The following is a 23,532-nucleotide window of genomic DNA, read 5'->3' on the forward strand; positions in this document are numbered from 1 at the left end:
TTTGGCAAATGCACAGCAGCTTGTTTTGCAAATATGTGTTACTTATGGTTAGTTCTGATTGTATGGAGGTTTACTATTTGTTATTTTTCATTCAGATTTAACTAACAATTTTGGTTGAAGAAGCCAAGTATGGACAATTGCCAGAAAAGAATCCACTTATGAATCCAAGTCTTCCATGACCGCAAAACAACATAGTCTTTAATATCTAAACTGCTGAAATACCATAAGAGACACAAAGGATACTTAGCTAAATATGACATTTTTACTGATTATATATGCACCATTTTTTGTCTGCATAAAAAATATTAAAAACAATAAGAAGAAACTAGTTTTTATTAAATGTTAACCAAAAATGTAAATTTCTGTAGTAGATTTAGTTTACCTCCATGAAATTCAATTACTTATAAATTTCCTTTTTGAACAAGTGGTGTTATTACTTGCCACAATGCAAAACAACTATTCAGGGGCGCCGCCAGGAGTCTTGGGCCCCATGACAAAAAATGAAATTGCCCCCCCCCCCCCCCTCCCCCCCCGTGCAGCTGCTGGTATAATTTCTTGAGTCTATCTGACCCATAAAAAGCGTCACAATTTTAAAGGCTTGCAACTGCATTACTTCCTTTGGTTTAATACTGATACCAGCACAATATTTACTGCTCGTGAATTTTACATGAAAGAGTCTCCATACAGTTTGCAAATAGTTTGCTTAAATTTTTTCTATTAGTTTGCTATGTTGTTACATTTTATTCAAACTGCAGTATATAACTTTAATAAAAAATATGTTATTTCTGTTTGTTATTTCTAAAATATCTCTCTCCTGCATTACAATACATGTGTTTGTTGCAGGTACTTTTATAAACACAAAAAATAGTTACGTTTTTATATGAAATTCCATATGAAGCCAGCAGAGGGCGTCATGGTCCGCAGTTCGGAAACCTCGCGATGTTTTGAGCCGAACCACCCGCTAGTAGGGATCTTGTCCAGTAGACAGGCGATCAGGAGAGTAGGCATGCTGAAACAGTGCATGCAGGAACCTGTCTGTTATTATCCTGCGTTTATTAAACAGCGTTGAATTATGAACGACTGCGGCTTTAAATAATAACCCGCATAAAGGAAATTATTGGTAAGCATCACTGAATCTAGGGACAGAGAGAGAGAAAGGCACATAACAGAAAGCAACCGGCGGGTCTGGCTCTCTGTGTCAGTGTGTGTGGGAATGGCAGCTCCCCGACCGATTAAAGGCATCCTGAAAAACAAGAACAGCGGCAGAAACCTGAAATCCTTGTCCGACGAGGCGCCGGCGGAGGTGACCGAGCATGGCCCGGGACTCTCGGAGGATGACCACCAGTAAGTTTTCCTCTCAGCTGCGCCCAGGGTGGTACCCTGGTAGCTAAACACTTGTTAGCCGCGCTCTGACATTTGTTTGGCGGTTAACCAGCAACCTCCAGTCCGAGTCTAAAAGCTTCCTGGGTCTTTTTTTTTTTTAGAGTATCAAATGACATCTTTTTCCCCTGATATAAATTTTACCTTTCGTGTAATTGTGATATTTGACTGACTTTAGTAAGGCTCATTTCTGGTTAGCTTAGTCGTTAGCTAAAAATAAGTTAGTCACGTCACTTGATGTGATTGTAACCGTTAATTAATGATTGGTGACATTTCTACAACAGCAAGTCTCATGAGTCTGACAAGGTTATTTATAGTATCTTGTGAATGTATTCTTATCTCTTCATTTTTTTCACTTGTTAATTTTTTTTCACTTTGTCATATTACAGCCACATATGTTAGTTTGTTTTATGACACAAAAGAAAGTAGTGAATAATTGTGAACTGGAAAGGGAAGTCATGCTTCCATAAATTGATACTCCAATAAAACTCAAGTGATTTCAGAGGTCAGCTAATCGGTGGTTAGGTTAAAACACAGTCAGAGGTGGGTAGAGTAACCAAAAAGTTAGTAGCTCTACTTCAACTTATTTTTACTCAAGTAAAAGTAAAAAGTAGCCATCCAAGAAATGACTAAAGTAAGAGTAAAAAAAAGTATTTGGTAAAAAGTCTACTCAAATACTTAGTAACCAATCAAATTATTAGTAACCAATTTAATATTTAAAAATTGCATAATCAGATGGACCAAATTATAAAGTTAAGTGTAAATGTTGGTATTTTAAGGACAAACATAACAATGATTCGTATCAGGCAAAATAACATTTTTCCAAATCAGTTCCTTTCAATAAAAAAATTCTGAACCTTTAACAAAAGTTGCAGGTGTATGTCTTTATCTGGCGGATTTTTGGTTAAAACATACTTGTTCTTCATTCAGTGAAGTTACTCACAATAGGTAGAGAATCCAGAAATTTTACTCAAGTAAGAGTAGTGATATGTCATAATAAAATTACTGAAGAAAAATTAAAACGTACAGCATAATAAAAATACTCTTATATGTACATTTTGTCAAAAAAAGTCACTCAAGTACGGCAAAGGTAATTGAGTTAATATAACTAGTTACTATTTGATTCTGAAAACAGTGACTGCCTGCCAAAACCTGCAGACTGGGCCAGTGGGAACATTTAATAACATAAACACAGAATCAGTTGTGCACTCAAAATAATTGGCCTTTATGGAGGAGTGGCAACAAGAAAGCCATTGTGAAGTAAGATGATCTGGTCAGATGAAACAAAATGTAACTTTTTCATCTAAATTCAAAGCAGTAAGTGTGATGGAAAACAACATCCCCATTATGACGAATCATGGTGATGGCAGCATAATGCTTTGGAATGATTTTGCTTAGCAGGAATAGGAAATATATATGAGATAAAGATGTAGCAATCCTGGAAGAAAACCCACTTGGCAGCAGCAAAACCTGAAACTGCAGAGGAGATTTTACCTTTCAGGACAGGACAGCGACCCAAAACATCCAGTCAGAGATGTAATAATTTATATCCATGTACTTTTCATGTTTTGGAATGGCCCAGTCAAAGTCTTGTGCTAAACCCAACCGTAAATGTGTAGCAAGACTTAAAACCTGTTGACAGGTGCTCTGTATCCAGTCTGAATGATCCAAAATTGAAGAAAGCTGTGATTGCAATGAGAGGTTGTTCTCCAAAGTATTGATCCAATACACAATTCTGCCCTATTTTGTGATTCTCTATAACCTCAAATTAAAAAAAACGTGTAAAATTTTATCGTAAAGTAGACGTACTGTGGAAAATTCTTTTAAGGGATATAAAAATGTATTTGTATTGTGTTGATTCACTCAATACAACAAAAAGCTGCAGTAACACCGATCCAATGTATGAATATTGTGTGAGCATTTCATATAAATATATGCAGCTCATTACACAAAATGTAAAGTTGATCTTTATTTCATGCAACCAAGACATAGAATTATTGCGATGAGGCAAATCTGAATGGTTAACATTTCCTTTAACTTTTGCACTTAAGTAATAGACTTGCTCTAGCTCATAAAAGATGAGTTTATTTGTTGTATCATGGTATTTGTTGTAGCTGCTGGAAAACGTCACTGTGCTCTTTAGTCCAGACCCGATCTCTATTATGTTGTCCGGGATCTCTTATTTTTAAATACTTACTTCCACATTGATTACCAGAATGATCGCTCATATACGCCGCCACAGCAGTGCGAGTTGGTTGGTAAATGTAATTCAGGATTGATCTAAGTCGCAAAATAATCATAGTATGGAGTATAAGTCTATCAGGTTGGGAAATCTTGTCTATAGTTTCATTCAGATCATTAAAAGCAGGTCTGGTTTTGCCAAGTCAGCTGTTCTGTTGCCCAGTGGGCACATTGCCGCTTGGTTCAGCTAATAAGTGTCGGAGCGGCGGCTTCTCTTGCTTTGCAGACGCTTATGCATCAGTATCTCTGCCAGAGACACTTTAACTTTTGCGGTGAGGTGCACTGCCATAAATCACTGAACTCGCAAAGATCTTTCTGTTCTTATCTTCTCCATCGCAGCCATCACAAAGTTCTCTGTTTCATGTTTTTTTGTATAAAAAAAATTATTTATTTATTACCAAAATAGTTAAAAAATAACAAAGAAATGACTTGCACACGGAATTTTAACAGCATTTACGTACAAAAGATGATGTGGATATTTTTAGTTTTTGCTGTGGCTTGGGGAGTTACACTAACATTTCTCAGCACAAAGAAACAACAGTTATAGGTCCTCTACAGGTTTGAAGGTTATTCTTATCTCTTCTTGTTACTCCATAGTTTGCATTTTTGAAACTCTGTTCTCTTGAGCACGTTGGGCGCAAAGCAAAGCCCTTCCTCCAGATTGCCTTCAGAATAGGATCTGCAACACACGATGACATCCAAATTGGTGCAATCATGTTTTAATCTAGGGGCTTACAATATGTTAAAGTGTTTGGGTCTAAAAATAAATTCACTTGTACGAGAGCTTTTAAGGCCTAATACAAGCTGTTTAGTACAAGAGCTTCTGCATAGAGATGAACGAACACCACCCACCTGCCAAATGCTGCTAAATGTTTGATTTGAGTTGGATTTTCAAATGTTTGTGTAGATTTTAATCTCTTTAAAATAAAATAACATGCGACTTTTAAATGGTTTGCACCATAGACGATGTTTTACTACAGTGGACAGTCATGTAAGGAAAGCCGCGGTATTCTCTTTTTATTTCACTGTCTGATAATTAGGAGAAGTAATCTGAGTTGCTGCATGAGAAATTAGGCCATAGAATGGTAACGGTTAGGATCCCCCCCCTAGCAGTGAACCCAGTGTTTTCAGTGTTGCTACAAAAATAGTCTCTTTTTGAACAGCAAGGAAGTGGAGGAAAAGGAGATTTTCAACGGATTCTGTGTGCAGCCAAGTGCCAAATCCTCTAAAGGGAATGAGGGCTGACCGTCATGCTGCTGCTGTCAGCTTTAAGTTTAAAACATAAAAAATAAAAAGACTGTTTATGCAGGGGATGGATTGTCTGTTGGGTAACACATATTTCCCTAGATTTATTTGTGCCATTGTTATATTAACAAGGAACTTATTATGTTCTTTCATGCTTATTTCATGATTTATCTTCATTATTGTTATTGATTGAACTTCAATAAAGCTCTTTTTAATTATTAAAAATAAGAAATACATATAAATCCTCGGCCTAGCTAGACAGAATGGCTGAAAAATGTATCACGTTACAAGTATTTCATATGTTTTGATACAGATAATTATTGATTATCTATTTAAATATTTGAAATATTAATGGTGCGACATTTCCTGTTTTATCCAGTTTTCATTCCACCTCGATTTTTATTTTTAAGCAGTTATGAGGCACCATGGCGATACCTGAAAGTGGTACTGCGTACGTTACTCAACAGGTTGTTGCTAGCTAGTAACTTGTAACTTGCTAGGTAACCACAAGTTACCTAGCTGGTTGTTACTAGGTAACCTAAGAGTGGATGAGTTAGTTGATCCCACTGAGCTTACAAATCACAAATCTGAGCCATTCATAGTAAAAGTAGCCAATAACATTTTTTCTGTCTGATGTCTTTATGTAGTTGATAGCAATGCAAATTAAAATATAATACTTAGTGTGTGCAATCACAACTTGTTTTATACAGACTATCTTCAAAAGGCTTCGCTTTGTGTCTGCTGTTTCTTTAAGGCGCAGCATTCACTAACAGCCGTACAAACTGCTTCCCCTTTCGTCTGCATTAATTGTTCAGAACTGATCACATCGCCCTCCTAAATCCTTCTGCGGTACCTGGAGGATGTGCTATTCTGCCTCTACAAACATGTACCATCCAGAGGGGATTTATTTGACCACCTGTCTGTTTATGTCGTCAATTTCCTGTCAGGATCTGGTGGCCTAAAATCTACTGCTGCGGTCTGCAGATGCACGAAGCTGCTTAATGAATGCTTCTGTAGGGCCTGAATTGCAGTTTTTAAAATTTGGATGTCTTGACCTGAACACTGCTAGCAGCTACATAAAAAACAGTTTGTTAGGTTGCTAAAACAAACAGGCCACATAAGTTTTAAATAAAATATATTTAAAGAATGGTTCTTATGCCAAAATGAAACCTTCAAAATTACATATTAAATGTTTTTTCCATTATTGATTTTAGAGCTGCAACTAATGATTATATTAGTAATTGATTATTCATTCCCTTACAATGATGAATAATCAATTTAAAAAACTGACACCATCTAAAGATTTTACATTTAACCACCTAAGCTTGTTTTATGCAATATTAGAAATACATTTAAAAATACAAACAAAGAAATCAATTCCTTTTTTTCTTAAGAAAATACACATTTTATTGCCAAAAATGCAATAACTTAGCATTCCTTTAGTGTATGCTTGATCATGTGTAGTAAAGACCGTATCTTCACCTAAAAAATACTTTTTACATCAACATGTGAAAAACTCATCCCTTTCTAACATCAATACAAAGTAGGTCTGATTTTTGTTCTTAATGCAAAATGTATAGATTGAGTGTGTTGTTCTTTCAACAAATGGCTATTGAGTTTGTATACTCCAGTTAGCGGTCAATCAATTTCTAAATTAGTTGGTTGTTTCAATAATTGATTCATCATGATGAATCGTATTAGTTCTAGTTGATTCGTATTACATTAGTCTGCAGAAGCATATGGGACACCTAAATAGTCCAAATTATTACACACCCCGCATAACAAGAATGCTCACCACTGTTGATTCATCCATTCATTTTCCACACTTCTTCATCTAAGTCAGAGTTTTGGGGATGGTTGGACTCTATCCCAGCTTTAAACATGAAACCCTGGACTGACAGAGTCCCTGTCCACCAAGGGACCAATGCAGAGACACTGGGAGGTTCACTGACAGGAAGCTTGATTACAATAACAAAACCAAGTCATGCGCAGGGAGGATAAGCCATTTCAGAATGGAAAAGCCTGCTTGGTCAAACTAATTAACCTTGTATCTCTGTGGTGAGAATACAACCGCACCACTGTGACACCCTGATATGTGTCACTGTTGATATGACAAGTAGCCATGTGGTATTTGTATTGAATGCTGGCAGCAGAGTTGTAGTTGGTGGTCATCGATCCAAAAGCTCTTAGACAGTAAAAGATTCTCTGCAATCCATAGAAGTATTCAATTGACATTTTTCCAGCAGATCTGTTGTTGCTAAAAGAAATCAGAGTTATTAGAAAATGTCACATTGAACCAAAATAAGCACCAAATATTAAAACGAATGCAGTGATTAATAGTTATTCTGATTGTTTTGAATTTGGGATAGGGTTCAGATGTACAAAGGTCAGAGATCTGCAGTCTGTTGCTATGAAGCTGCATTGTTGCTCTTAATATTTTCTGGCCAAAATAATAATGAACTTAGCAATATTTTCAAATACAAAGTTATACAAACTACTTTTTGAAACGACTATAAACATAGAATTCCAGAAAAAAGAAACATTTATTCTGTTTTTGTAAGACTTAAAATTTTCTTATTCGACAATCTTAAAATGTATACAATTAATGTTAAATACTTATCCTGTCTTCTAGTTTTTCACTTTCTAACTTGAGGGGTTTCTAGGGCGTTTGTGAATGGGTCTTCGATCTAATACTTACATTTTCTTGCAGTTTTAAACTACATGAGTTGTTATACGTTTGTAAAATCAGTGTTAAGGTTATTCTTGACACCTCTGTGTGTTGGGGCAAAGTGGGGCTTGTGTTCTGTGAATTACTTGTCACCTGTTTTGTTAGCTGCTTTTATTTAGTTAACAGTGACTTGTAGGCCTCACACTTAGTGATGCATATTTTATGGCTGCTTCCATGAAAGTGAATCTCTCCTCTCTGAGTGATGGGCCGTTTGAGTGACTCTCAGTGAATCTGACTTTCCATAATCTGACCAAGAAAAGCACAGCTTACATCTTACTTTGCACAGGTTATTCAAGGTGGGCAACCCAGTTTCTGTTTTGATGAATAGCAAAGGAAATTGATACAGAGATAAATAAAAAATTATGTGATTACTCGGATATGGAAGATAATTTTGATAACTGTTGAAATATAGCCACTTTTTGTTTTTACAAATAGTTTTTCATTGACCAGCACAAAACTTTGTCTCTGTAGTCATCTACAATTAAATATAATACAATATTAAAACACATTGTATCGTGAAATAGAGCTGCCAATATGTCAGAGAATTTAGCTTCCTTTAAATATTTAAAGCAGACCAAGACACATTTCATATTTAATGAAATCTGTGCCAATTAACCAGAGTCTTGCAGTGAGACGGGAGGCTTGAATGTGAAATTGATGAGCTTTTCCCTCTGGCTCTTGCTGGCACCAATTTTCTCTTGGTTGGGTGCAGTATTTGGAGGCAGCATATTTTCTACATCATGATGAGCGCCTTTCTCCCGCGCAAAGCAAGCGTCGAGTGCGGTGTTTTTGTGCGGGGCACCAGGCTCGACCTTTCCTCGCCGTACGTTGGCGATGCTACCTGATAGTGCAGCTCGGCTCTCAGAGATGACTCACTCTGTTTAATGAGTTTCCCTGAAGCGTTATGTCGCCAGCTGTTGACCACCCTGGAGAGGTAGACCTTATCACGTAAGAGAGTGCCCTCTATATTTAGAGTCTACGAGTGTTTAGTGAGCAAAGTTGTTTTTTTGGTTTTTTTTATGTTACAATTGCCGGTGCTCCATCATTGTGTTTTAGTTATGATGAATATCTCCGAGTCATTTAAAGGAGCTGACGCAGTTTAGCTAGAGTAGAGGTTTCTGGTTCATGTTGTGTAACCAGAAAGCACTTTTTTCACATTTCACATCAAAAATGTTGATAGTTTTTAGTGGGATTTCATGTGATTGACTAATACAAAGTAGCATGGCACGGTGATGTGGAAGGAAAATCAATTTCTGTTTTCAAGATACAAAAAGGAAAATCTGGAAAGTGTGGCATGCATTTTGCACTTCCTTTTCCAAATGCAGCTAAACACTAATAATGCTACGGTATCAAGCCAACAATGTCAGTCAGATGAGTTTACTTTTGAATTTGCAACAACTTGTGAATAAGTCACAAGTTGTTGCAAAATGTTCAGAATAACAGCCTTCTTTTCCTTTGAGTAACCTAATAAAGTATTGTTTATCTAACCAGATGTTGAGTGGCTTTCTATGTCTGCTAAGGCTGGATGTAATGACTCATATTCATATTCATAATGTTTGGTACAAGCTGTCAGAATTTGTTTTTCTGAAAATATGAGATATTTTTGATGAGGAAATCTGTGGAGTCAGTTGATGAAAAATGTCTTTTCTGAGCTTGAAGTTCCTTGATCAGCTGTCTGACAGTATTTCAGCTTTATGTACTCTGAATGGATCAGTTCTGACTATAAGTGGAGGCTCATTCAAGACTTACAGGCAGCAGGCGGCGAATTTAGCATCCTTTTCTCCCCCTCTGCTTTCCTGTTTCCTGTGATGCTTTCAACCTTTTCCATGGACCTATTCAAGGAGTGTGTGCTGTAGCTTAGCTTGAATAAGAGGGAAGAGATGTTTTCTGAAGCCTTAAAAACATTGTATAATTACTTGCTTAGGAAATTAAACTGAAGTGTACAAAAACGTAAAATGTCCAACTAAAAATATCAAGGTTAAAAAGTACAAAAATGATATGAAGAAAAATATTAGAAAGAGACAATTTAACTGGATTGTTATGTCCTTTAGAGTTTCACAGTTGATAACAAAAAAAATGAAAAAAAAACCAAAACAATAAGTATCTCACCCCATAATCATTCAGTTATTTTTGTACCAGAGATGTATCTGGGCTTTTTTCTGTGTGTTCCTAAATTTATGCAGTTTTATTCAAAACTGGGCCACGTTCTGCTCTAGATTATAACTGGACTCTGTCGCCCCTGAGGTTTCTGTGCGGTGGATTGACGGTCGGTGTGTAGCCGTCCTCACACAGTGGGTGTCTGTCTGTGTTGGGCCTTCTTTTCTTAACACCGTTTCCTTTTTTTCTTTCTTTGATCTCTTTACAGAAAGAAATCTGCCAAATGGGATGAGATGAACATCCTAGCGACATATCATCCTCCAGACAAGGACTACGGCCTGATGAAGATAGATGAACCCAGCACACCTTATAACAGGTTAAAAGCCTCATATTTACATGCTCATAATATCCAATCTATTGATTGAATATTTTTAAAACAGCAGTCACTGTATTTTTGTTCAAATCTCCACTAATTTAATATTCAGGGCATGCTTTATTTTTTTGATTATAAAATACATATGTTAATTTAGAGACTTAGAAGTAAATGCTCTAAATTGCAATGTATCTGGGATGTATTTACAGTACAGTGGAACTTGATTCTGAAAATTATGAACATAATACGTCTTTCAAAGTCAAAGAAACTTTAGCTCCATTCTTGTCCCTACTGAACATTATTTGATGTTCCCACAACTTCACTGGAGTCCACTTGTGGTTAAATCAGTTGATTGGAGATTATTTGCAAAGGGAAACCCCTGTCAGCCACTTCAAACTGCATGAAAATGTGTAGTATGTGCAGAGTTTTAAAGTTCTTCACCTTAAGGAAGAAAATACTTGAATTTGTTCTGGAAATGATAGCATAACAAGATGCAGAAAAAATGAAGAGGAAGTGGAAGCTTTCTAGATGCTCTGTGCTTGCAGAGAGAACTGCACAGCTAAAAGCAATGGATTAAACTGAGATTGTTGTAATATTGTAAAGTCAGCTTCCTAAACCTGACAACTCTGTACAACTGTACATGTTAGATGCAGAATTTAACAAAATAAGATTATTGTAATAAATTAAGTTTAATTGTAATTGGACTGAATTGCTTTTTAAAATAAGACTCAAATTAAGATAAGATTTATTTGTCATTGTCATCAACAGATTACAACGAAATTGTGGTTGCACTGTAAAAATCCAATTTAGTAAAATTAGATTATTATAAACTGAAGAGGGTTATAACTTAATTTAACTGGTATTTGGTTTTTAAATTGAATCGATTTACTTATTTTGCTCTAGAATATTTTTTTCTGGAAAATTAGATCTATAAATAACCTGAGATCAAATAATAATAATAATAAAAGTCTTTTTAGCTTGTTTCTATCCTTCCTCCATTCTTCCTGTTGATGTTTCTGGTTGTTTTTCTCCCCTGCTGCCCTTCTGTTTTCAGGATGGTTGGGGACGACGATGATGAGGGGACACTCAGTGACTCAGAAGGCCACGGCGGTGGGCTCGCGCCTGATGACCTGGCCTCAAAGTAAGAATGGAAACATGAATGCATGGAGACAGAATAAAATCAGAGGGAACACAAACAAAAACAACAAAGAAGGATCCATGATGCTGTGGGCCTGTTTCAAAAATATTTACAGCTTTAACAGCAATCAATGTGAGACCAGGGATTTTGTCATTTTATTTTATTTTTTTACTTTAGTGTAAATTAAACAAATGACATAAGGTAGTAACGCTCAAAACACATTGATGTTAAAGTTTGATCATTCTGAAATAAATAAACAATGGAATAACAATGAAAAATTCTTATAAATCTGTCTAAATAAACAGTCATTGGCCACACAAAGATAATTGCACTGTGGGAAAATGTTTCTGCTATTAAAGGACATGACAAAGACAAAACATATTGCTCAGAGACATAAAAAGCTAAATTCTCCTTGGCCCAGTCTCTAGATATTGGACGTTGTAGCAAAACCTTGACAAGGAAAACTTAAACATTTAAGAACAAAACTGCCTGTTGAGCGTTTTTAGCTTGCTGACAGCTGATTTGGTTTTGCTGTGTGTGCTAGTGTTAGGTGTCAGTGTTATTCTCCTTTATACAATAGAAACAAATCCCACAGCTTATTGTGAGTAATTTATGTCTCTGCCCAAGTCATGGACAATCCTCTACTTTAATTAAACGAGATCTAAGAACAAGGGGTTTAAGAAAGCTGTAATACTGCCGGGTATCAAAACATACAGGACATTTATTAAAGTTTTGAGTTAGAAATGAGGGTATTTCTCCTTTAACAAACCTGGGGGCAACTTCATGTTACACTACAGTTAAACAAACAACTGTCTCACTGGCAGATGCTGCAAAGCAAGCAGACATGTAGCTTCACAAATAATGCAGACAGTTGTTCAGCTGTGAAGCCCCAGTGGTACAAAGTAACTTAGAGTCAGCAGCAACATGCCGAGCAGCCGCAGTGACAACCCAGGAAACAAAGACTGGCAATGAACCAAAGAGGAGAATCAGCAGCAACAGCAGGCAAGATGGGCCAGACTTGGTGTCAGACTGATCACGCCTGGATACTGGAGCATTTGTACAATGAAAAAAATAGGAACATTTAGGTTTTATGACCACATGTTTGAATTAGTTCACTGTTTTATTGTCTTTTAACCCTCCTGCAGTTTTAAGAGACGGGGTTGATTGGACACCACAAACTTTGTACCTTGTGCGCAGTCCAGCAGGGTCACACTGACCCTGCGTGCACTTTTACTAGGTTTTTATTTTGTGATTTCGGGAGCTGAAGGTCTGATGGGACAATCCCTCACTGCACATGGATTGTGTTATGTGATCAACTGTTTGTTTATGTTGATAACATGGGGAAGACGCTACCCAGAAAGAGACTCTCCCATTAGATAGTGAAGGCTAAGTCTCTAGCTTATAGCAGCGGGAATCTCCCAATGCACCGGGGTGTGAAGGTTCTCTCCATCAGGGGTGTAGCAACCTCCTGGGCTCTGTTTAGATGGATCCCCATGAGGGATATGTGCTGCAGGCAACTGGTCTTCGCCACACACATTTGTACAGTTTTATTGTTCAAATGTGACAGCTCCTTGTTTGGCTCACTCTGTTCTTTCTGCTGAGTCTAAATGGATTTGTCCTGCTGACAGATTCTTCCTCTAGAGCTCTGCAGCTCCTCCAGAGTTAGCAAGGTCCTCTGTGTTTCCTTTAATTGAGCTATGAGTTTAAATGGGCCGTCATGTTTTGGTAGTTTTGCCACTTTAGAGAAGAGTATTACATAAATTAACTCTATTAAGTGACTTCGGGAGCCAGTTGTTTGCACAGGGCTTTATTTGAGATTGTCAGAGCAAATACATGCCACACCTTTGACATTTTTATAAATGCAAAACCATATATTTTCTTTCCTTTGGTCTATCACAAATAATCCAGAAAAAACACATTCCAGATTGTGGCTCTAAGATGACTGTAAGATGTGAAAACATCTCGCACATCTTAAGATTTTTAAGATGTGTAATTACTGTTTAACGTATGAAACAGTAAAATGTTTCATATGTTTCAGTGTGTGAAACGTGAAAATATTTAGTTTTGGCACTCAATGAAATTCCATACGAGTGCAGATCAGCCAATAAGCAGGGTGTTTCCCAACATTCCTGCTTTCCAGGGATGTGATGTCGAGCTTGCAAGGAGGCTGTACGCTCGACGAAAACAGTCCTGAACACGCTTTCCTGCTGGAAACACGTCAATGCTGGAAGGCATTTGTGTTAAAACAGTCCATATGTTCTAATTTAAATTGTTTTTTCCCTTTTTGCTGCCATGATCAAAAAGCTCTTTTTTACAACCTAATAAAGAACAGATGTTTTACCAATTCAACAACTGTGATGCGCTACATAGAGCAAATGTGAATAAATGGATGGATTATATCTTTTTTCTGTGTCATTTTAGGTCCTAATGGTCCATTTGGGTTAAGAAATATTTATCTGCCACTCTAAGCTGTCAGCAGAATGTTAATGGGAGCCTGAGGAGTGTTTTTTGCTCTGGGCCATCATCCTTACATAAGTGCATTAAAGCTGGGATTGGATGAGGCAGTTTGGATGCTGCAGAGAGCTCAGTGATTAGCTTCAGGCTTGCAAGTCAATTAGCTGCCGTTGTTTACTTTTGTAATGAATGCCCTGTTTTGTTTTACACTAAACCCATCAGACAGTACCCACAGCTGCTGCTCTTTTCCTTTCATCATCCTCCCATCATTCATGTTTTTACATCACAGATTCTCTCTCCTCCTTTTCGGTCTGTATTAGCTGTTCTATCCCATCCAATTTGACCCATCAAACACAATTATTGGAGCACTTTGAAGCTGTAGTGAAATGTAAACTCTTGACCTGGAGTGACTCGTGCCAGCTGGTTGGAGAGCAGTAGCACAGTGCAGGGGTGTTTCCCTCAGGCGCTTCCACATATTCACCATAAGCCATTATTCATTTTGTCTAACCCTGTTGAAACATTTAGTGGGGCTGAGAGGTGAGAATAGTAAATTGTGTTATTTTTTATCTCTTGAGTCATTAACGCTGTTCACTCTACCTTTTGTTCCATCATTTAATGTACATTTTTTCCTGCTAACGTCTTCCTCTTACATCTATTTCTATAGTGAGATGCAGTAAGAGCTTGGATCTCTTTGCATTGTTGTTGAAGGCTGGTGTGTTCAGTTATTGTCGACGTGCTTCTCGGAGATATTTAAGACGGCTTCACTTTGTTCTTCAGGCTGGAGGAAGCTGAGGGGGCGGAGCCACGCTTCATGAAAGAAGCGGAAGAGAGCAGCGAGGAGGAGGAAGAGGAGCTGACTCCACAAGTGCAAGGTGATGCTTTTTTTTTTTTTAATTTTCCGTTTTTCAGTCAATACCGTCATAATGGTGAGATAGTAAACAGTGCCTTACAGAACTATTTCTACCTCATGAATTTTTTCACATTTTGTCACAATACAACCACATAATTATACTAAGAATAGATTACATTCACAACATTCACTTGGCAGCACTGATGCCATGCAGAAAGAAGGTCCTGGGTTTAAATCCTAGCCTGGTGTCTGTGTTTAAGAGGTTTGCGTCTTCTCCCTGTGTATGTGTGTGTTGTCTCTTGGTACTCCAAAAATATGACTTTTGGGTTAATCGGTTTCTCTAAATTTCCCTTAGAGGTGTGTGTGCGTGCGTGTATACAGTATGTGAATGGTTGTCCTGTATGTCCCTGTGTGACCCTGTGATTGGCATCCTGTCCAGGTTGTACCTGCCAAAGATAAGCACCAGCCTATAAAGCAGATCTCAAAAAAGCTCTGACTGAAAACACTCTTAGAGTTTCCTGAAGAGGAATGTCTGGGGTTTTTAGTTTCATCTTTATTTTATAAAGCATCGTTCCTTGTACAATCATCTCTAGTGTCTCCAGAGCAGAACAGAGCTTGCCTTTTCATCAGCATGCTGAGCTTTTTTAAGTCACTGACTCTGAATCTGCCAACCCAACATCTAAAGACTTCTCTATAATTTTTTTTTGCAAATGATCTTAATTTCGGCTAGACTGGATGGAAAGCATTTGTAAAGATGAATGATTTTCTCCTCTTGTCCTGAATTTAGGTCAGGACTTTGGCTGTTTGCTTAAGGTTGTTGCCCTGTTCCACAGCATGATGCCACCTCCACCATGTTTCACCATGGGGTCTGGGTGTTCAAAGTGTAGTGTCGATTTTCTTTCAGGAATAGCATTTTGCACACTTAACTTCTGTTTTGGTGTGATTTCACCAGAGCACCTTCTTCTACATGCTTGTTGTGTCCACTATATGACCTGTGGTGAACTGGAAATGGGATGGTCGCATGTCGGACAGGAAATGCTCAAAGTTTCGGATAATGTTTTAAGACCTAATGCTCCTTTAAGCTTCTCTACTACATCCCTTCCCTGTCAGGTCAGCTCCTTGCTCTTCATGATACTGTTTGTTCACCAATATTTTGTAGCAAACCGCCAAGGCCTTCACAGAGCAGCTGGATTCAAACTGAGATTAAATGACACACAGGTGGACGTTTACAGGCAGTTTGTTGCACTGGATTCATTTATGGGTATCAGAATACTTTTCTACTATATTGCTGGTAGATTCTGGATCAGTATCAGTAGTTGCAGGTTTCATTTTCCATCTTATCAAGGGCACCCCACTGTTCACCTTTCTATTTATAGCCATGGTCTTAATATAAAGCGTCCTCTGTTGCTGTGAGGGTGACTCAGTGCTGCTCCACAGTGGAGTGTCGGCACAAAAGGTCTCCATCAAAAGTCATCAAGTGGTCTTTGTGATCCTTTTGACCTTTTATTCTGCTCTCCAGACAAAGACGCATGCATTATCCATCCACAGCGTGTCAGCAGGATTTTAACCAGTCCGTGACCTCGCCCGTCTTCGAGCTCTCAGGTTCATAATTTAACCGACTGTGGAGGCGGAGCAGAACACACACTGTACTACCACTGAAATAATCCACTCAGACCGATCGCTGGGGTTTCAGATTTATATCCGGAAGGTTGAAAAAAATAAATACATTCTGGGAAATCTGCAAATCAAGTCGATATCACTCAGCATCACAGCTGCAGATTCAGTAAATGCTGATCCATGTGCCGATTAACGCCACCTGCTGGAAAAAGATGAAAGTGTAGACTGCTCACGGAAAGACTGGATGGTTTCCTCACCCAGTTTGACAGCATTTATTTTTTCTGATATATTTAAATGCTTTTTATGAAAGACTTTCTTTTTATTGTATTTTTTTTAGATGTTTGTTATCAAAACACGCTAGCTGAGCAGCTTTCATCACCATCATCAGGTTCCACACACAACCAGGAAGACAGACTGCAACATGTGACCCAGCAGCAGAGGCCGGGTCAGGTGAACAATGTCAGCATGCTCTGTGGTACCGAGTGGAGGCTGATCTGTGTCGCTCTTCAAAGAGGAAATATGTGGCGACTAAAACTAATCTGAGGATTTTCTTGATCACTGTGGGGTTTAATGTTGATGGATGAAGGTTTTGCTGTGGTTAAGCGCATTAGAAATAAAACGTCACGGTGGCCTCTTTGACTGTTGAGTCTTGCTTTATTGCTTGTATTAAATGTACAAAGTTCAGAATCACATTAAGTTTTTCAGACCAATTAAGAACAATTGCTTGTAGAGACGATTAAACCGCAAAAGCAGCTCAGTTTTCTGATCCGTCCGTCGTCTTTTCTCATTTATCCTTAAACAGTAGTAGAGGCGGGGCTGGTTCCGATCCCCAAAGGCTGAAAGGCGGGGTACGCCATGGACAGGTTGACAGTCCATCACAAGGAATCACAGAGACACACAGGACAGACAACTACACACACTCAGACCTGCATGCAAAATTCTGCGTTGTAGAAAACTACCGCTGTTCATCGGCCTGAACACATCATCCTCACATTGTCAGTGGTAGTGGCGGCATCATGGTGTGGGCATGCATTTTTCCCCAGCAGCGATAGGGGTGCTCGTGTAATCTGATTACAATATGGATGGAGCTTTATCCAAATGAATTACAGGTTTTTGAGTTTATACACAATTCCACACAAGTCAGCACAGTCAGTGTTTTCTGTTGGTTTGAAGTAATTTTGTTTTTTGTTTCTCCTTTCAGCCAAAAAGAAGCATTTTCAGATGATGAGGAAGATGCACTATGATGAGGGCATGAACATAAGGCTGGCTCGCGAGCTCATTGCTAAAGAACTAGAAGAAGATGATGACGATGAAGAGATGAGGGATGACACAGAGGATCCAAGGGACAACGCAGAGGAGACGGAGGAGATCAGTGTAGACCCGCCACAGGAAGGTAAGGAGAAGGGAGACACTGTACCTTCGCACATCAGAGCTTGTAGAAAGGGAGCATTGGAGGCCACTACAGGAATGAGTAAACATGTTGGTTAAAATGATCAGACATAATGGTTTTGCTCATCATCATTAGTTTAAATTTCATTATGCTCCATTTCTGCTTCCCCATGGATTATATTCCCAGACACTAGAGCATCAGAGCGATAACTCATCGTCATGGTGACTAAAGCGTGTTGTGATCACTCAGTGTGTATAAAAATACACACGGCCTTTATGGCTGAGCAATTTGACTTAAAAACATCAGATTTTTTATACCAGATCCGATTTTAATTGATTAGTTAGTTTTTTTTTCTTTCTTTTTAAAAACAAAAATACAGATGATAGAAAATATTTTCAAACAGTGGCTTTTATATCAACGATCACTTCCATGACTTGTACAACAGAGGAATAGGGCCAGGCTACAATAATTTTTGTTTAATTATGAGAATATAGCCATGATATTAGCAGAATAAAGATGGGTTTTTACCAAAAGAACTTCATGAAATTATGAGAAAAGTCTTTTTAATGAGATAAAAGCTTTGATTATATCTTGAAGTTATCAAGATATAATGTGACCAGCTCAATATGTGTGGTTCTTTCTTCGAAATAGACTCGTCGTTTGCTCAATCGTTTCAAAGTCCTTCTACTGATAATAATTTGTTGCCAATACCAAAGTACAACTTCGGAGGATGCTCAACATTCCTTATTTAAATTATTTGTTATTTTCGTGTTGGAGTACTCATAACATTAATACTACATTCTCCTAACACAGGGGTGGCAAACCGCATGCTGCGGCTCTTTGACGGATCCTGTGTGGCTCTTTGATTCTGAAATTTCCCACACCCCTTGAAGGCAGAAGCAGCGTAACGTGCAGCGCAGGTGGTGAAATTAATTCTATTAAGATAGCGCTACAAGTCTGCAGTAGTTGTTGGTGTAGGACAGTCTTTCTCAAACTGTGGTCCCCGGTCCACTAGTGGTCCGCGGGCACTCCCTTGTGGTCCGCACGGTATTGCATGCCGTGAGGTTAGCTCAAAGTCCGACTCACACACTTAGTTTACCAAAGCTGAAGGTACCGGTGGGAAATTTCTCAGGGTGAATTGCAGAAGTTTTGTTTTTGAAAACTATTGCAATAAATAGCATGCCACCTGCATGCAGATCTAGGCGGATGTGCTGAGTCTGATATGACGCTGTTGAGGCGATGAGCAAAGCTGCACCCCTTGCTGACTAACTGCATCTTAACACCTAAAATAAAGTTTTTATGTAGGCTTGAAAGAAAATGTTTGTTTTTGCCAAAACAACTCCAGTCTATTTTTCTTTTATTATGCTTCTTAATTGCAAATAGCCCTAAAATGTTATTAATACACACAACACTTGTCGTAAAGAACTTTTTTGATTTGTATGTGTTTTCTATCATTGGAAAGCTTAGAATCTACGCTTTCAGAATCTGTAAATAACTCAAAACATCCCGAGCAGCAGTAGTTCATGGTTTTATCATTGCCATTCGCGTTTACAAAACAGCACTACCTTTCACATTAGGATGAATAAAGACAATGGGTTAAGAGACTAATATTTTCATTTCAGGACATATAAAGATGTTGTTATTGCGGGGCCAATTTCATATTAGGTGGTCCGTGAGTGTTTGTAAAAAGGGTAAGTGGTCCTCGGCCTGAAAAAGTTTGAGAAACACTGGTCTAGGAGGAGAGAATTTAGGTCTAACCTGAATTGTTTATGAATATAATCTGTTTCCATGGTAACAGTTTTCCTCAGCAGGTCTCTATATTTCTAGCGGCTGCATTATTTCACGTCGGTACACTTTGCGCCGCACCCAAGCTCAGAGGATTGTGGCGCAGATGTGGGAGTGAAGCAGAACAAGCTGCTGCCGCTGCTGTGCAAATAAGGGAACATGATGTCAGAGTTTGTACAGCAGTTTCTGGTGCCACTAAAGGGAAAAGTAAACCGGTTCTGATCACATGAGTGCAGTCAATGCTGTTCGCATTGCGGTGACGTGAAGAGTGGAAGGGTCACTTCCACAGAGCTCAAAAGTTTTCTTTATGTCTTTGAATGAAATTTTACTATGTTGAAACAAGTCTTATCATTGTGAAAGAGTTGCTTCAAGTGGCTGTAACAGAGTACAAACCAAACCCAGAGATACTGGTAAAAAAATAAACACTGTTAGGTGGCACAGTTAGCTTTAGGAACTAAGGACAAAACTGTTTCAGCAAGCAATGCGGTATAAAGCTAATCTTGAAATTGCTGTGTGGCTCTTTAATTTGGCTCTTAATGCTGAACTAGTTTGCCACCCTGTCTTAATATGACAATATTACTCTGGTGATATTAAGTCTAATTATCCTCATATTAATTAGACTTTGCTCTTAAAGTATTCTAACTTTATTCCCATGTGTAAAAAAAAATAATTATAGCCCTATGTTGTAGAATACAAGGTGTAAAAAAAGAGCTTGTCAAACAAGATGGCGGCAGATGACATGATGGCATGATGGCATGTCATCATGTCAGGGCGTGATGACATCAGTCTGAACTATGGAAACCAAGGAGTGCAATGAGGGGGGAAAAAAAAGGTTTTACTAGAGAATATTTAGATGTTCGTGTATACCAAACATCTACCTTTGTTTATTCCTGTGTGTTTGTCCTCCAGCTGATTCCCTAGAGTCGTAGATGACTTCTCCCACCGTCAGCGCCGTGGCAGATCAAGATTCAGCGAGATCCGCCCATCGGATCTGTGACTGAAAGCAGAGACGTTAAGGCAAACACCGCTTCACCACCTGTCCAACATCTCCCAGCAGCCAATAAGATTACCGGTCCCCTCCTTGTCTCCACTATTCCCATAAAACTGTGCAATATAACCTCTATTTTTAATTTTAAAAATGGTTTTCAGCTCCAGGAATATATCCGAAATGCACACACGAAGGCTGTTGCTTGTCCCTCCTCCCTCTCCTGCTGCCAAGAATGCCCTCCTCTCACCTCTCCTGGACTGATGTCGCACTGAAGAATCTATGACTCAGACACTGAAAAGAGGATCAAAGTCTTTTTAAAAATAAGAATAAAAAATGACAAGAAAAACCTCACAACATTGAGCTTATTCTGGCTGAAACAGCTTGTTGGTTGTGGAAGAAGCCAGGGGGAAACCCCACGGCCTCTCTGAAGGGTTTTATGTCACATGATGGAGTTTCCAGTGGCTGCAACTCGGATCTTTTTCTTGTTTTCCTTTCTGATCAATCACACCGCTGCATTTTTATTTCTACTGGCTGTATGTCTTTAGGAATAGTTAAATTGCTAAAATAACAAGGCTTCTCCACATACAATATTGAAATGACATGATTACTGGTTTGGGGAATATATTAATCCAAATTGTGTTATTAAAATAACAGGTATTTTTCAAGGAAGAACATTTGACTCATTCTTGATTGTCCCACTTGGATGCTCATTTTCAGTTTCTCATTTCCAGTTTACAAGCATTTCTAAATGTCACCAGATATCTTGAGGTACATTTTTCATTCAATGGAATCCTTTTTCATCCCTTCAAGATAATTTTGTTAAAGAATAAGACAGGACAAGCTGCTCGGTCGTCCGTGTTTTCCTTCCTCTGTGTAAAATCCACAGTATTTTTGATTGTAAAGTTGGCGAGAAGAGACTGTATGGAAGTGCTGCTGCTGAACTTTGGTATGTGCTACTGATAGACCTGGCGAATAGGTATTAGATGAACAGTCTGAGCTGTGCCAAGTTATTTGAAGGAAAGTCAGAACAATGTTGTTTAATGTTTGTTTTTTTTTAACCTGGCTTAATCCACGGTTTTATTTTATTTTTTACAATGTTTGATCTGCTTGCATGACTCAGCTCAGGATCATCATAGGGCAGGAGGAAATGATTGTAATGCTACTGACTGAAGTCGGAGGACGTTGGAGACAAATTAAACCACTACAGCTCATTGGAGGTGTGTTGAGGACTTGAGTTCTCTTTCAAGGTTCAGCCATGTGTCACTGAATAGTCTTAAAAGGAAAAAGAAAGCCAGTCACTCCCGTGTTGACTGTAAGACTTTTCTGCATACGCTGGGAACTCAGTTAAGTATGGAGTAGAAAAAGCATGCAGGAATCATGAGCATGTCTTATGTTATCTCTTTATTTTCCCCGTTGCCCTTTAACGCCCCACTGTGACCGGACACGTCGAGCTTTATGTTGCGGAAATACTGCAGGTCACAGCTGTTGGTACGACTCCTGCCAAAGTCTCTGTGCATTTTTTTCCCCCATGTTTAGAAGCAAACCAACAAGTATAGAGTTTGGCAAATGGAATGAGTATCTGAGCAAAGAAACAGAGATTTTTGACAATACGGCTGTTTTAATTTGTAAACTTGTGGAAAAAGTGTGACTCTAGAGAAGCAGAGATGATACTTTTTCTCATTTTAGACAAAACACAATGGACATGAATCATCCTGTAGGTGGTTGTGACCTGACAAATGTGCCTCTAATGACTTAATATACTTGTGTGTTTAGTGAACAAGCTCCGTGATACTTTTTGCCTCTTTTTTTCTGTTTTTGTTTTGCATTACACCTGCTCTGTTGTGTTTTCCAAGGTGGGTAGATGTTTATGCAGTCCTCTGATCTAGAGATGCACCGATCAGATATTTTCTGGCAAGTTTCCAGGTTTTTTTAATTTTATTTATTTATTTTTTTTTTAGATCTGACTTGCCAATTTCAATTATTTTCCCCAGGGATTATAAAACGTGTTCTGCAAGTTGTTTGACAAAGTTTGTGATAAATAAAGAAATTTCAAGACTATCCCCATTTACATTTGCTATACATCAAAGCAAATGTCTCAAACCTTTATCTGATTTTTAATAAATCAGCTGCTTCAAAGTACTTGATATCAGTTGATGCATTTATGGACCTAAAATGGTGGGACTTAGTTATGGTGCATTTAATAATTTGAAAATTAAAAAAAGAAAACAAAATGTATTAATTGGTTATTGGTGTTTCTCTACTTATGGCCATCATATGTCTCAAAAATGTTCTCTTATAATTTTCTGTCTGCATGTTCTTACTCATCAAGTTGTGTATATTGTTTTGTTTCTTTCCCGTCATTAAACAAACATTGTTAGAATCCTGTGTGATGTTCATTTGCTTTGGACGTAGCAATTTGAATGAGATAAATGCCAGTTTTGATTTGGTGATAACTTACAAATGAGCAATCAATCTATTCTGACACTGATAAAAACGTTTTGCTTTTATTATTTTATAAATGAATTTAATAGTCACTTTTTGTGAAGTTCTGGTCTATTTAAATAGAAGTGTAAACATACAGGAAACCTCTTAATTTTGAGTGTGAAAAGTGATAAATCAATTGCAGAATTATTTTAGAAAGTTCTTTTGTTTTATTGCTTGGTTTTGTTGTTATCTAAATTGCCACCAGATGGCGCTGTTACACAATCTTTCGTTCCCATAGGCTTTCTCGTAAGTAATGGGATAAAGCGTGAGACTGATCAAATCAAAGCGGGGAAACCTCTTATTTAACGCAGTGCGTCATTAAATTACAATAGAAATGTTCAAAGGTATTTAAGCTTTGCTTTTATTGTTTGGCAGTGCGCAGATGCACAATGAAGGGGAGAAGATTAAAAATATTAAGAAAACGGTTCCTGAGTATTTTTTAAGGATCAGGAAGCTCCTGTCAACTGACGCAAAGATTGTGTATTCAAAGGTAGACTTGCCACTCATTTCAATTCTTTAACGCTGGCCCTTAACATACAGCACACACTAAAAAATATGTTGCAGACTTTTTGATACTTATGTAGACATACGATAAATACATGTAGATCATCTATCTATCTCCTTTTGTGTGTGTGTATGGTGTAATTGTGTCATCAACTGCACAACTGAATAGAATTGTGCATGTTCAACAGAAGCGAAAGACCACACTTACCTCCGGTTAAAATGTTCATATAAATAACATACTCAAACCATGTTTTAGTT

At 38.0% G+C, this 23,532-nt stretch overlaps 1 protein-coding gene across 2 annotated transcripts; it reads left to right on the plus strand.

Moving 5' to 3' along the window:
• The first annotated feature begins 964 nt into the window (after window positions 1–964).
• ppp1r2 (protein phosphatase 1 regulatory inhibitor subunit 2) lies at window positions 965–22,666 on the plus strand. Of its 2 annotated transcripts, none has more exons than XM_005800309.3 (6): window positions 965–1,344; window positions 9,960–10,067; window positions 11,119–11,205; window positions 14,434–14,528; window positions 17,325–17,516; window positions 20,208–22,666. In XM_005800309.3, the coding sequence occupies exons 1-6, from the start codon at window positions 1,214–1,216 to the stop codon at window positions 20,225–20,227; spliced, it is 633 nt and encodes a 210-aa protein (XP_005800366.1). In that variant the 5' UTR covers window positions 965–1,213; the 3' UTR covers window positions 20,228–22,666. The 2 variants fall into 2 exon arrangements, with proteins under 2 accessions (XP_005800366.1, XP_023195838.1); XM_023340070.1 differs by lacking the exon at window positions 20,208–22,666 and adding an exon at window positions 18,327–20,196.
• Window positions 22,667–23,532: the final 866 nt, after the last annotated feature.

Source organism: Xiphophorus maculatus, chromosome 9, assembly GCF_002775205.1.
Source record: "Xiphophorus maculatus strain JP 163 A chromosome 9, X_maculatus-5.0-male, whole genome shotgun sequence".
Taxonomy (NCBI): Eukaryota; Metazoa; Chordata; class Actinopteri; order Cyprinodontiformes; family Poeciliidae; genus Xiphophorus; species Xiphophorus maculatus.

Excerpts from the sequence above, each read along its gene's own strand:
- ppp1r2 (XM_023340070.1), top strand. The coding sequence starts at position 1,214 with ATGGCAGCTCCCCGACCGATTAAAGGCATCCTGAAAAACAAGAACAGC. Across the intron at positions 10,068-11,118 it reads CCCAGCACACCTTATAACAG|GATGGTTGGGGACGACGATG; the intron begins GTTAAAAGCCTC and ends TTCTGTTTTCAG. Across the intron at positions 14,529-17,324 it reads GCTGACTCCACAAGTGCAAG|CCAAAAAGAAGCATTTTCAG; the intron begins GTGATGCTTTTT and ends TTCTCCTTTCAG.